Consider the following 12,477-nt stretch of genomic DNA (forward strand, 5'->3'; position numbering starts at 1 on the left):
CTTCCTATTCCCCAAACAGCAGCCGTGGGCCATCTCTTCAGTTCATACCATCATCTTCATCATTCATATCTTCGTCTTTGCTTCATGCAGGATATCATTTTAACGAAAATATCGTCATGTTCACAATTAACTAAATCTTTAAATCAATCAGAAAGCTTTGAACGAACGAAAAATTTCCTGATTCATATTAAGAAATTTTACAAATCGAGACGTGCGTCCTTATTCTTCTGCCACAATGTATGGTGCTACTACTACGCCGAACAGAAAGCAATGTATACGGCATAGCTACCTTGTGCGCTTGCTATGCATGGCGAGTCGTATTTATTTCGGAGTTCACCACTGTGTTGCAGTTATCCTCGCGCATATCTTTCAGGTTGCTGACGGAAAGCTATGTGCCTATTGTAAAGAGGCCGGGGTTATGCATACTTGTACTTTCATTGTACCAGCAGCACCTCCACCATGGAGGCACCAGCAGCCAGCGGTACCAGCATTACTGTCTTCGCGCGCACTCGTGCAAATATCTCGAGACGTTCTTGCACGTAGGCTTTCAGAACCTAGTCACCATTCGTCTAGCTCGGGAAAGCCTGATTTCTGCCGTCGAATTCCTGCTAGGACCGGGCAGCAAGCTCACGCGGACGAGCCGCATTTCGATGCCAATGGCAATACCACTGGATGGTCTGCTCACAAGGACATTCAGAAGGACAGCCTTCTAATGTATTCTGAGCCTGGACCGGGCAGTGCCCGGTCTTCACCGGACAGCGCCAAACTTTCAGATGGGAAGGAACCTGCTGTTGACAACTTTCGGGTTAGTGAGGGTGACACCGGTTCTATTTGTGGGGAAGATGTACCAGCAGTAGATGAGAAGCCAGAGTTCCAGGCTCTAACCGATGCGGATGTGGCTGATATTGTCAGGCAGCTGCGGGACTTCCTGCAGGAAACTGGGCCGTCCCAGGAGGACGACTTGCTGAAGGTCCTGAGTCCCCAGCAGGCGCGGCAGGTTCTGTCGGAGTACAGAACGCTGGCCAACTTTGTGGACCGACATCCGGGCTTTCGGCAGCTGCACGAGGAACTCCACTCCTTCCTCTACTACCAGGACCCAGAGGACGACGACGATGACTACTACTCCACCCCTGCAGTTGCCCCAGGGGGTGCTCACAATGGACTGCAGTCATCTGCCTGCAAGGTTGACCAGGAGCTGGAGCAGCCCGCGGTGGCAGGCGATGGCGGACCCCGTGGTGCGCGTGCCAGCTCGTGCAGCAGCACGTAGTACGAGTCTGCTGTGGAGGATGAGGTCGAGGAAAAGGTGGTCAGCCTCAAGGACGGCTGCAGCCAGACACCGTCCCGACCTCGCTGCCTGTCTCGAGCCATGCAGGCCGTGCAGCCGACATGCGACGCCGAGACCCAGACCCACGGTTGGGACCTTGCCCAGTTTGCAGAGCTGGAGCTGATGCTGAAAGAGCAAAAGAAAAAAATCGCTGAACTCGAAGAGGGGCTGGCGTCTCAGCAGGAAGATCATGCCCGCGAGATGCAGCAGTTTCTTATCGAGATGGAGAAGCTGGAAAACAACAGGGCACCAGTAACACCATCACCACAGTCACTACCACTACAGAATGAGAACCACGTCATGGATGAGGAGGGAGAGGATGAAGACGAGAGGCCTAGGGGAGCTGTCTCTACGATCGAGGCGGAAGACTTTGGGGGGGAAGAAGGCCAGTGCCAGCTGCCACCGGCTCTGCCATCACCCCCGCCGCCGCTGCTGCTGCGTCGGAAATCTTCACCAGTTCGTGCTGAACCCGAAGATGTGAAGCTGCACGCTCTGTCCATCGAGCCAAGGCCACCCTCTGCCGAGCACAAGGGCAGGAGGCCAGTGGAACGGCTGCAAGTGCCAGAGTTCTATGACCTACACTGGCGCATGGAGCAGGCTGCTCCATGTTCGGACGTGGAATCCATGTATTCCAGCCGAGCAGCCTCCCCGACTAAGAGCAAGACAGAGCAGCAGATAGCAAAAATAGTGCACATGGTGAAGAAACAGCAGCCCAACTATTCAGAGCAAGAGGTCCGCAGGCATGTGGATGTTGTGCGCCGCTCACAGGGTGGGTTCTCCCGAATGACCTTTAACTCCATTGTGGCCCTGGTGCTCAGCCACATGAAGTCCGTTGCGGCCTTTGGAGGGTCAAATTCTAAAGTTAAAGCTCAGCTACTTTGGTCATCTGATGAGAAGAGAGGAGTCGCTGGAGAAAGATTTGATTTTGGGAAAGGTTGAGGGTCGCCGGAGAAGGGGTAGGCAGCGAACGCGATGGTTAGATGGCATTCTCGAGGCATTGCAGATGAAGCTATGTGATGTTAAGAAGATAGTGAGAGACCGGAAAGCGTGGCGTGACATGGTCCATAGGGTCACGAAAAGTCGGACACGACTGAACGCCTGAACTGAACTGAACTGACTTTCATTGTACTTATATAGCCGTATGCCCACTTGTACTTACACTTTGCAAGCTGTTTGTGATGTACCATAACAACGACCAAGCTCACAAAAGCTGTCATCCGCAGACATCCGCTTTGAGTTCTTTTGGGTAGAGGCTTTATTAGGGTACTGCTGATCCAGACGCCACCACTGTGTGCAATTTCTTGCTTGTCGAGCCATGCACGTGCGTGAAAACGGTTGTATAGCAACGCTTTAACAGTATCCAGCATACTCATGTCAGTATGTCGTTACATGTATACTAGCCATGACCACGGTCATTCATTACGCTTGAAATTTTGACCTGAACCATGCCCAACGATACTTAACTTGACAGTATTATTTTTATTTATTTATTTGACCACCGCACTAAATGGAATTACAGTTAGAACTAAATCCCCTCTGACACTAATATTGACATCGAGGCAGTGACAGGTGCAACAAGGTTGACGACTGGGCGAGTCCTCATGGAAGGTGCTGCAGACACACAGAAAATAAATAAAGCCGGAGTTTGCGCAACATATAATGGCAATGTGAATGCATCCGCGAACAAACGCTTCGGTGCCTGTCCTGTGCACAAGACACGGATATTGTGCGCCTTATAAAGATCTTTCACGTGTACATACCATCATCATCACCCCGCGGCGCCACCGGTGGCTCGCGCCTCGGTTGCCCATCTGACAAATGACGATGGTATGTCCACGTGAAAGGCTCACAATACTAAAACCCCTTCTATTAAGAGATAAACCTTTTGTTAACGGTAGCCTCCCTGGCGCATGATAGCTTCTAACTAGTTACATTGTGGTTTGTGTGCACCCCTTATAGAAACTGGCAGACACCTACGAGGTTATGTGCCTCTACTAGCTCAAACACGTCAACAAATTTTTATAATTAAATAGTTTTAAGGCGCAAAAAACAGAAGACACATAGGCAGGTGTCTGTCACCTACTTATACGTCTTGTCTGTTTTTTGCGCCTTAACACTATTGAATTATGAACCGAAACGAACTAGCCCAGCAGCAAGTGCTTTTAAACAAGATTTTCTTCTGCTTGTCGCCAATGCTTCCTGCCGGCAGCTTCATATAGTAATTGTCAGACGTGCTAGTATCTCGTGTTACTTGTCCTTCAAATGGTAGATGATAGTAGGGTGCAGCTTTTTAACCTTTATTGCCTTCTCTTCTGTGCAGCATTATCGTGGCTTCCGACGGAACACTTGCAGCCCTCACGATGTCCCACCTGCAGCACCTCCCGAACCAGGAGCACTCATCGCTGTTGGCGTCTCAAGAGCAGGGCTCACGGGGTGGAAGTCCCACCGAAGGACTTCAAGATTTCAACCAGCAGCCGCTTGACCTTTCGCGCAGTGGAGTGTCGTCTCCCAGGACGACTCCTTCACCTCCGGACAACGCCAATGGCCGCATGAATAACGGCATCGACAGTGGTGATGACGAATGCCGCGCATGTGCGGAGAGCAGCGAGTCGTCTTCATCTGCCGTCAGCAATGCCGCTGTCGATGGTTGCGACCGCGTCCACGGAGGGCCGGCGCAAGACAACTGTGCCGCCGGACCGACGCGCCGTCGAGGTCAGGTACCTGCAGAACGAAAAGACCAGGCGTACTGGGATCGCCGCAAGAGAAACAATGAGTCAGCAGAGAGGTCGCGGGCCGTGCGCAAGGCCAAATTAGAAGATATGATCAGGCTAGTAGAGTCTAATAAGGTGAAGGTTTCTATCCTCAAGTCAAAGATGCACGATAGCCGGAACGCTGTTGATCGCTTTTGGGCCACCTTCTATGGTCAAAAAAGTTCAGGCGTGGTTGATCTCAGTCGCCGGGCTTCCACGCCATGATACAACGCACCCCAGATTATGCTCCTCAGTCTCGCCATGTTTGAGGCGCGTTCCAGACCATGTGCGACGACTGTTTGGAGTAGGTGTTACGCGGCCTCTGATGATTCAGAAGAGGGCAGATCCCTGTGAAGAAAAGCTAAGAGGAAGCAGGCCAAATTGAAGCCGAAATCCAAGGACAGCGAGAAGCTTGGTTGGTTGAAGAAAAAGACCGCACGCATGAGCGACTGCCGCTACCTCGACGACGACATGGCCTGCCGGTGATACTGACCCGATGATACTTCTGTCTAACTTACGCTGCATTACACAAGAGTGAATTCATTTTTCACCAATAAATATTTAATACTATTAAAACAACTGTGTACCCATGCTTATTTAAGCTTACGCTCGTGTAAGTAAACATAACCGGGACAAACCTCCGCAATTTTTCATCCTGCATGGTACGAAAGAAGCCCAACAGGGCCCTTTAGATCCAGTTCCTCGGTCTATTGGTTGTGCATAACATTCAATCTAAGTGAACTTGAAAAATTCGCCAACCATCACTCGTCTTTTGTAGAAGCCCGACTTACAAGGTATTCGCTCCTTCCTGACTGCTTCTCAGAAGAAAAGAAAAAAAGGCACCAGCGGGCCCCCCTGCACCTGTGCGATTTTATTCATGATTACATAATTTCAACAGGTAGATTCCTATGCTAGGTACGATTTCATTACCTTTTCTTTACCTTTTGATTTTTTGCCAAATTCTAGTTAAACAGCCATATTTATCTGAATACTCCAGTCCTTGAACATACATATTTACAATCTACAATGCACCCTGGCCAATCCCCCGCCGTAAGTATGTGCCATTTTGTCTGGGGTCATCATCATAATCACCTGAGGCACCGCTGCTCATTTTGTGAACCCCTTTCTCATATCTTTCACACCCATCTTACCCACTCCTCCCCAGCTCTTCTCCTCCCTCCCCCCTCCTCGCCTTTCCGTTCTTATAGTTGCACAAAGCCCCGCATCATGCACCCCTAAAGAAGGAGCCGAGCCGGCTTCGAATAGACTGCTCTCGACCGTAAGCACATTTTTTTCTGGTATACAAGTGCGTTGGTGTAATTCTGGGAAAAGGAACAAGCACTTATTAGTTTGCTTTGTTGCCCTTCCGAACGAATCGGGCTGAATGGCTGGCCAATCCCACTCTAAAAGGCTCGGGCGGCATGCGATCATTTGCAGCGCTTTTAGAGATTCTTGCTCGGCATTGAATTTATTCCAGTTCAGTAGTTCATGTTGAAGTAGCTAGATTTCTCACCAAACGGCTCCCAAATTCATGCCAGCGGCATGATCGCAGAAGTACAACAGCATCCCTTGACGGAATCGTTATATAGCTCGTTCAAAAGAAATCGTGTTCCAAGCGAAAAGTGTTTTTACTGAAATCATTTAAGTGCCCTTATGAATATTTGTGCGCTTTGCATGAATATTATTTTGTGGTACAAATCGCACTTTCCATACCACGGGACTCATTCGCGTGTTATTGCTAGCTTCCTTGTAACACAGTTTTGGTGACAGTACTACACGACTAGGCGGAAATAATTTTTTTTTATTTGTCTGGCCGAACATAACAAAAAGTAAACATATCTGTACTTGGTATAACTGTCCTTTCTCGCTGTCGCTCACCTCTTTGATTTCTCCTACCCGTCTCCTTGCTATCCCTTTATTTCCACCGCCCCAGTTCCAGGTGCTTCAGCTCATTTCGAAAAGGGATACCGGGACAGGCAAAAAATGTTTCCTTCCTTTATTATTTTTATTTTGTTCTGTAATAAAACCACTTACTACTACTACTTGGGAGGGAAATTATCCAGCCAAGCACGAAGCTCGCGCGAGCGCTGCTGTTCTCGCTCATAACTGCCTACGCTTCGTGGAAGCTCACAGTCGATTTTACGAAGATTAAGAAGAAAAGGAAATAAAATGATGCTTGTAATATGACTGCATTGACCTGTTTTCTATAAGGCTTACGAAGTCCGCAAGCGGTCATGCCAGTTCATTGAACAAAAATAATTTCATGAATACTTGCTGAGACTGTCATCTTTTTCAAGGCAAAAATTGCTAATATGTGCGTGTACTAAGGAGTGCCACATATTGTGCTGGATGCAAATATGGCTGTCGCAAGATTTGAAGCAAACATTGCAGAGCAGTTGGCAGCTTCCCGCCACTCCTTGCAGCTAGGAGACCTCCACCATGGCTGAAAGGACCGCTTTCGCCCAACAAGCCAAGCACGCCCCCATCGTCACGTGCCTCTCTGACGTCATATTGTTTGCAAACAGGGAGAGGTCTATTGTCGGATCTCAATGAAATAAAAACCTGATGATTGGACAATTTTTCAAGTTTCACTAATTTATCAACCCAACCAGACAGGTTACCTGTCGAAATTTTTAGTTTTCAAGGGTGCGCACACTAGGACTCTATAATGAAGATTACACTGGGCACACTGCCTAAATTAACATGCAAAGTGGAAAAAAAATAAACAAGGAAATGCAAAAATTCGTAGTTTGCGCCGTGTGTCGGTATTTACCCAACAAGTGTGTAGTTTCGATTATTCTATTCGGTTGTTAGTTGTAAGGGTGGAATTAAATAAGTACGACATACAACTTGAGAGTGCATTCACTGACAAGTGTCCGGAGAAATGGCGCAGGCAAGCTGTGCCTTTATTTTGGAGTCTCAATTGCGTGATTTTATGTAATCGATGCACTGTGTGCACCATTTTTACTTAAGCTAATTTGACCCATACACGCCAACTAAGTTTTACCAGCGCGGGAGTGCCACGTAGGCCTGTCCGTTCCTTTTGAGCGGGCTTCTAAATGCGTGCTGTGTTGTGTTATTACTGTTCTAGTCACTTTGCTTTTGTTTCGAAAGTTATGACAGCACAATTAACTGCAATTTGTTGACTCTATGCCTAGATTTTGAGACGCGTGCTTTCCAGAGGTCCTTTTACTTATGGTTGACTGCGCCTGTATTTCTTTTTCGTTTCTTGAGAGTACGTGCTACTCTGCAAAGGCTTTCGGGAATTTGCACCCATTTATTGACTGATTCGCCACCTTGGAGCCACCTTAACACATGATCCTGTGTGCACGGTATTTTGTGTGAAAAAATATCGACGATTTTATTGTCTTTCAATATGCACCTTTATTTCGAAGCACATGCATTTCTATGTCTCTGGAACGGGTGAATAATAATTTGATATTCCTGTCTATCTTCAATTTCCTGTGTTGCCTGCAATATTAGAGAGCCCAAATTAATACGGTCCAAGACCGTCGCAAACATTGTCGCAATATCTTGTCCTTTTTCGTTTCGCAAACCGATTGCGATGATACCAGTTTTCTGGTTCATGTATTCGAAAGAGGAAAACTTCAAGAAGGCGGAAAATTTTTTTTATCTGTTTGAATTGTGTCGTGCCCTTACGCTCACGCGTCAGTGTGCTTAGACCGGAAGGCAGCTTAACATGCTTTTGTATGTATTCGGTTTAATATAGCTCGCATTTTTGCAGCACTGAACTTTGTGTGCAACCTCTTTCAAATTCGCAAGTTCCACGACATATAGAGGGTTTCACTGGAAATCTAATACGGCTGTCCAAACTGTGGTCAGGCTAGTCGGCAGCAGCGCTGCGCTGCTACAGTTAGAATATAGTTAAAGTTATAATTAGAACTAGAATATAGCACTGGCACGGGCTGCATTAATACTAATGTGTGGGTGCTCTATTTTGCCGAGAAAGCTCTCAATGCAAACTCTTGTGTGTGATCATCCTACAAGCATTCTGTGTGCTTGTATTTCAAGTGCGATAGAAACGCCCTACACAGGGGTAGCCGCTGTGGTAAGCAAAAAAATCGACTACTGAGGGCGCGAAGCCGCAGGTGTGACTGGCCTTCTGAAGCCTTTTATTAGCTGCAGGGCGACAGAGACACGTACGTCGAGGGCAGCAAGGATACCAAGAAAATTCACGGCTGTTATCTTGTTCGTGGTACTGGTGGTCACCTGCATTTTAATGTTAAGTGCACGTTCACGCCATTGTATCGGCGTACGCCGACCTCGTATTCAGTGGCCCTATTTCCGCTTACTGGTTCTGTTTTTCTCACTGTCATAGGCGTCATGCGGCATGCTGCTTCTTGTAAGCTTCTGTCTCAGGCTAAGGAATTCGCTGCATTGTCGGAAACAAGTTCGGCTGCAGATTCCACTGGGCTAGCGCGAATAGCCACAACAATTCAAGGAAAAAATATTGGGCCCAAAGAGCACTCATTGCAAAGGTTTGCACATTCCCTGTGAAATCTGCTGGCGTCTAAATTTTGGACGCCCTTCAAATGGCGGCTTACCTTGTTTTTCTTGTGCCCTCGTCTCTACACTGTAAAAAAAATTTGTAGAAAAATACAGAAATTTTTTTGGCAGCTGTCCTGCCAGAAATTTCCTGTTTTTAATGGTTTCGGTCATTTTACAGTTTTTTCTGTTTAAAATTGAAAGGAAAATTTTTGTAAATTGGCGACAATTTTCTTTCATACGGCATTTTTTTTTCTCGCAGTGAAAAGTATGATCGAAATGTATCTTTTTTTTTACTCTTCTTTCATTTCACGTTTTCTGTCTGTAACAACAACAAAATTGCGTTAAGCGCCTATTTCTTTAATGAACGCCATTTCTAAGGCGAAATGCTTGCCAACTCCATCTCACAAATATCTCGTGGCGCTGGCAGTACCCGATGGCACCCATAAGGCTGGTCTCGCAACATCCGTTGCCGAGCCGCAGAATTGAAGAAAGTGAAAAATACCTAACAGATACCACTGTATACCAGGGAGCCAACCAACAACGGACCTCAATGTGGCGCAGCTATTTATATTCTTTCAAATCGAAATTGTTGCACACCCGTTCGTCGGACAGCGTCTTCGGGGTTGTCATAATATTTCGCTTTCCATTCAGCATGTACCTACTATTCAAGTAAAAATGAGTTTGCATTACAAAATAGAACAGGCGACCAAAACATATCGAATTGATTGCCTTCCAATTGAGGTTTCGGCTGGAAAACAGAAAATTGCTGTTTTTTTTTTTTGCGTAAATGTATTTCAGTAAATGAAGTAGAACAGATATTCTCTTTACAGGGACACAAATTATCTTTGAAAAACCTGTAATTTCACACACATTTTTTACAGTGTATGCAAAACTCTCTGGACCAACCAGAAAGCCTTGAACCCCCCATTACAGACACATGCGGACATGGCGCGGTCCCCCTCTCTCTCAAAAACCTATGGGAGAAAATGCCTCTCCGAGAGAAGCGTTGCCAATGAACTGCTTAACCTGGGTTCATTGCCCTCCGGCGCAAACACCTCGCGCTTCCTTCTAGTGCTAAGTCGAGCGGCTGCGGTTAACTCTGTCAACTAGTCCCACACCTGCTCTTTTTCATGGGATTAAGTCGCAGTAATCTCCTCTAATAGTACGACACATCGACCTCAGTCGCAGGTTATATTACACTGCAGTCACCGACGGCGTCCACATATTATTACGTGATACTAAAACAGAACTTCATTTTCGGCTCTTTATTTTAGCATTTGCTTCTAGAATTTAGCATATCATTCTTCAATCCAGCAAGCTCAATGCGGGGGTCCAATAACCACGACAAATGCAATCAAGCAAGGTGCAATGGTAGCAGCGGCCACACACGTTAGCATATTGGCGTATACGGTACAGTCGGAAAAAGCATAGACTGCACTAACCGCTGTCCACGGTTTCTGGGTATCAGAAAGTAGGTCGCTGTTGAAGCATTTCCGTTTACCCAAATGAAAAGCTATGCGTCAGTTTATCAGCTCAGGAATTTTTATGCCTGTGGGATCTTTCGCATAGTCAAATTTTGTTTACTGTTCAACATGTTACACATGCCGCGAGCCATGGCTCATAATTAGCAATTGCTGTATTTTTTGTGCTACTGTAGTGTGATTTAGCAGATCGCGGTCTTACTACCGTCGACTTACTGAACGCCTCCTTAGCAAGTGTACTGACGTAGATGTGGCAAGGTGAGGCCGCTAGATGCGTCTCTGGCATAATTTCTCTGCCGCCTGCTCTTGAAAGTTCTACATACGGTGTCGCCACCACGCGGCTACCTCTGGAAACACTCGAAGGGGGGTAGCGGCGGAGGACGCCCTGTGGGCAGAGGTGCCTCCCGCCCAACAGCTATGCTTCTTGTCGCATCGCATGCTGCTTTAAGAGCGCCGTTCTGTTTTGGTCGCTGTTTTTCATACTTAATCACATGTTATTATAACGTCTACACATGCGTGTAAACCACACGATATAAGTAACACAGGAAATTCAGTTGCCGAGTTTCAATTTTCCTTCTTTCGAACAGCACTCCAATTGTACGACTAAAGACAACATGAACATATATGCATAGATGAACCTACATAATAAGGAACGTTTAAGGAAGTGTGAGAAGAATGGGCGCGAAGAATAAAAACGCTAGCGATATGAATAGAGCTGATTGCTGTTTTTGCATTCTTTAATCGCCCTTGTTAGTCTGCGCTATCTCAGATTTCTTACGTAATGAAGGTTAGCATCGAAAAACTTCGGATTAAGGTGGCGGTCCTACTCCAGCGGTGAAGAGACATTTTTGGCGATATTCATACGCCTACTGCGCCTCACTAGTTTAGTTTATAAATATGACTTTAATATATTTGTAAAGTTTATTTCCTCTCCTTTCTAATGGTGCATTTAATTTATAAATAGCTGCACCGTTGTTTAAGCTGTAAAGAAAAACACAAAGGTAAGAAACGGCTTTTCAGCTCTACTTGTCTCGGGAAAAGCAAAATTGTGCAAAATCTTTTGCACTTAGGAAAACACCCTTTGAGGTATTTTGAGATTAGATGTTAATGAACAAAGTTAGGCATTCTTATTACTGTGTATCGCACAGTTTATTAGCCACGTGCCTGTGAAAAGTGTATAAAACAGGTAATTATACATACAATAACTTTCAAGATACGCATTCTGCTGCGGAGATTTTTTGCGCAGTTGGAGGTCGTACATATTTCGCTTTTTCCTGAAGATATCATCTGTCTGCTTCATTTAGTGTAAAAGTTATTTGTGATCAAACTTTGCGTTTTTTGCAAAATGGCTAAAAGTATATGCTAAACTGTTCAACTCATAAGCTTTTATCTGTGCTGAAATTTCGCGTGGAAAAACTTTACACCTCGCTGTCAGAGGATAAGCATCGGTTTTGTTCTACGACTCTCGAGGAATGTGCACTGTCAGGATGATTTCAGCTAATTTTTTCGTGGTTCACTTGAAGCGCGCGAGCTCTTCATGAAATATTTTAAGCATGATTGAAATGCTCCATGGCTTGTTTGTTTCTGGCGAATATAACTTAAATGTTCGGGCTTTCGTTCTCTTATTCAACCGGTAACAATTATCAACTACAAAGTGTACAAAAAGCAAATAATAGTAAAATAACAGAGCCACGTGGGATAAACGTAGTAGGTAGCGCCACCTATGAAATTTATGTGCACTAAAATGTCGCAGTTCAGAAAAATTACGAGGATGGCGCCACAAACACCCTGAATCGAGGGGTATTTACGAGAGGGTATTGTGCTTCAACAACGTTTTCCCTCTGCCCTTTCCTTTCCATCTGGCGAGAGAGGTAAACACTGGCGAGTCGGGTCGAGTGGTCGGGTTGAACTGAGGTGCAGGTGCTTCGCGCACTCAGGTGCTTCGCGCATGCGCAGTAGCGCTACTTGAAAATGGTCCCTTGACAAATGTACACTTGCTTGCTTTGAGATTTATTTATCGCCTCGAATTGAGTGTGTCATACTGTTTGTGTGCCGAAACGTTGCCAACTAAGGCTCTCGCGCTACTTACTTACTCTACTTACTCAGCAAGATATAATCGTGGCGGAGATATTGAAATTTTTTTTCTGGTTTTGTTTTGTAGTCTTGTAGCGCCCCTCGCGCCGTGCTTTTATCACAAACAACGGCACGGCGCTGGACAAAGAAGAATTTGGCACTAAGCGTCTCAGTGCAAGCAGCTAAAAAAAAAAACAGTTCGAACCCGAACGCTGTCGGAGCTGGTTATTCCTCGTCTTAGCTCCGCCACAAAGCTATCTTCAGATGTTCGCCGTGTTAGCATATATTGTGAGGATGTGGAATTTAGACTTTTTTTTTTCCAGTGGCAAGAAGGAAAAAT

General features: G+C 46.0%; 1 protein-coding gene across 1 annotated transcript; it reads left to right on the forward strand.

The window, feature by feature from the left end:
* Nucleotides 1–418: 418 nt before the first annotated feature.
* On the forward strand, nt 419–4,299 carry LOC146176039 (uncharacterized). The gene is made up of 3 exons (XM_084581241.1): nt 419–1,183; nt 1,430–2,172; nt 3,645–4,299. Exons 1-3 carry the CDS (start codon nt 419–421, stop codon nt 4,297–4,299), a joined length of 2,163 nt encoding a protein of 720 aa, XP_084437367.1.
* The last annotated feature ends 8,178 nt before the right edge of the window (nt 4,300–12,477 follow it).

This window comes from Amblyomma maculatum, chromosome 10, assembly GCF_055883805.1.
Source record: "Amblyomma maculatum isolate TAMU_Amacu chromosome 10, ASM5588380v1, whole genome shotgun sequence".
NCBI classification, from domain to species: domain Eukaryota; kingdom Metazoa; phylum Arthropoda; class Arachnida; order Ixodida; family Ixodidae; genus Amblyomma; species Amblyomma maculatum.

Excerpts from the sequence above, each read along its gene's own strand:
- LOC146176039 (XM_084581241.1), top strand. The coding sequence starts at position 419 with ATGCATACTTGTACTTTCATTGTACCAGCAGCACCTCCACCATGGAGG. Across the intron at positions 1,184-1,429 it reads TGCAGTCATCTGCCTGCAAG|TTTGCAGAGCTGGAGCTGAT; the intron begins GTTGACCAGGAG and ends GACCTTGCCCAG. Across the intron at positions 2,173-3,644 it reads TCCGTTGCGGCCTTTGGAGG|CATTATCGTGGCTTCCGACG; the intron begins GTCAAATTCTAA and ends TCTTCTGTGCAG.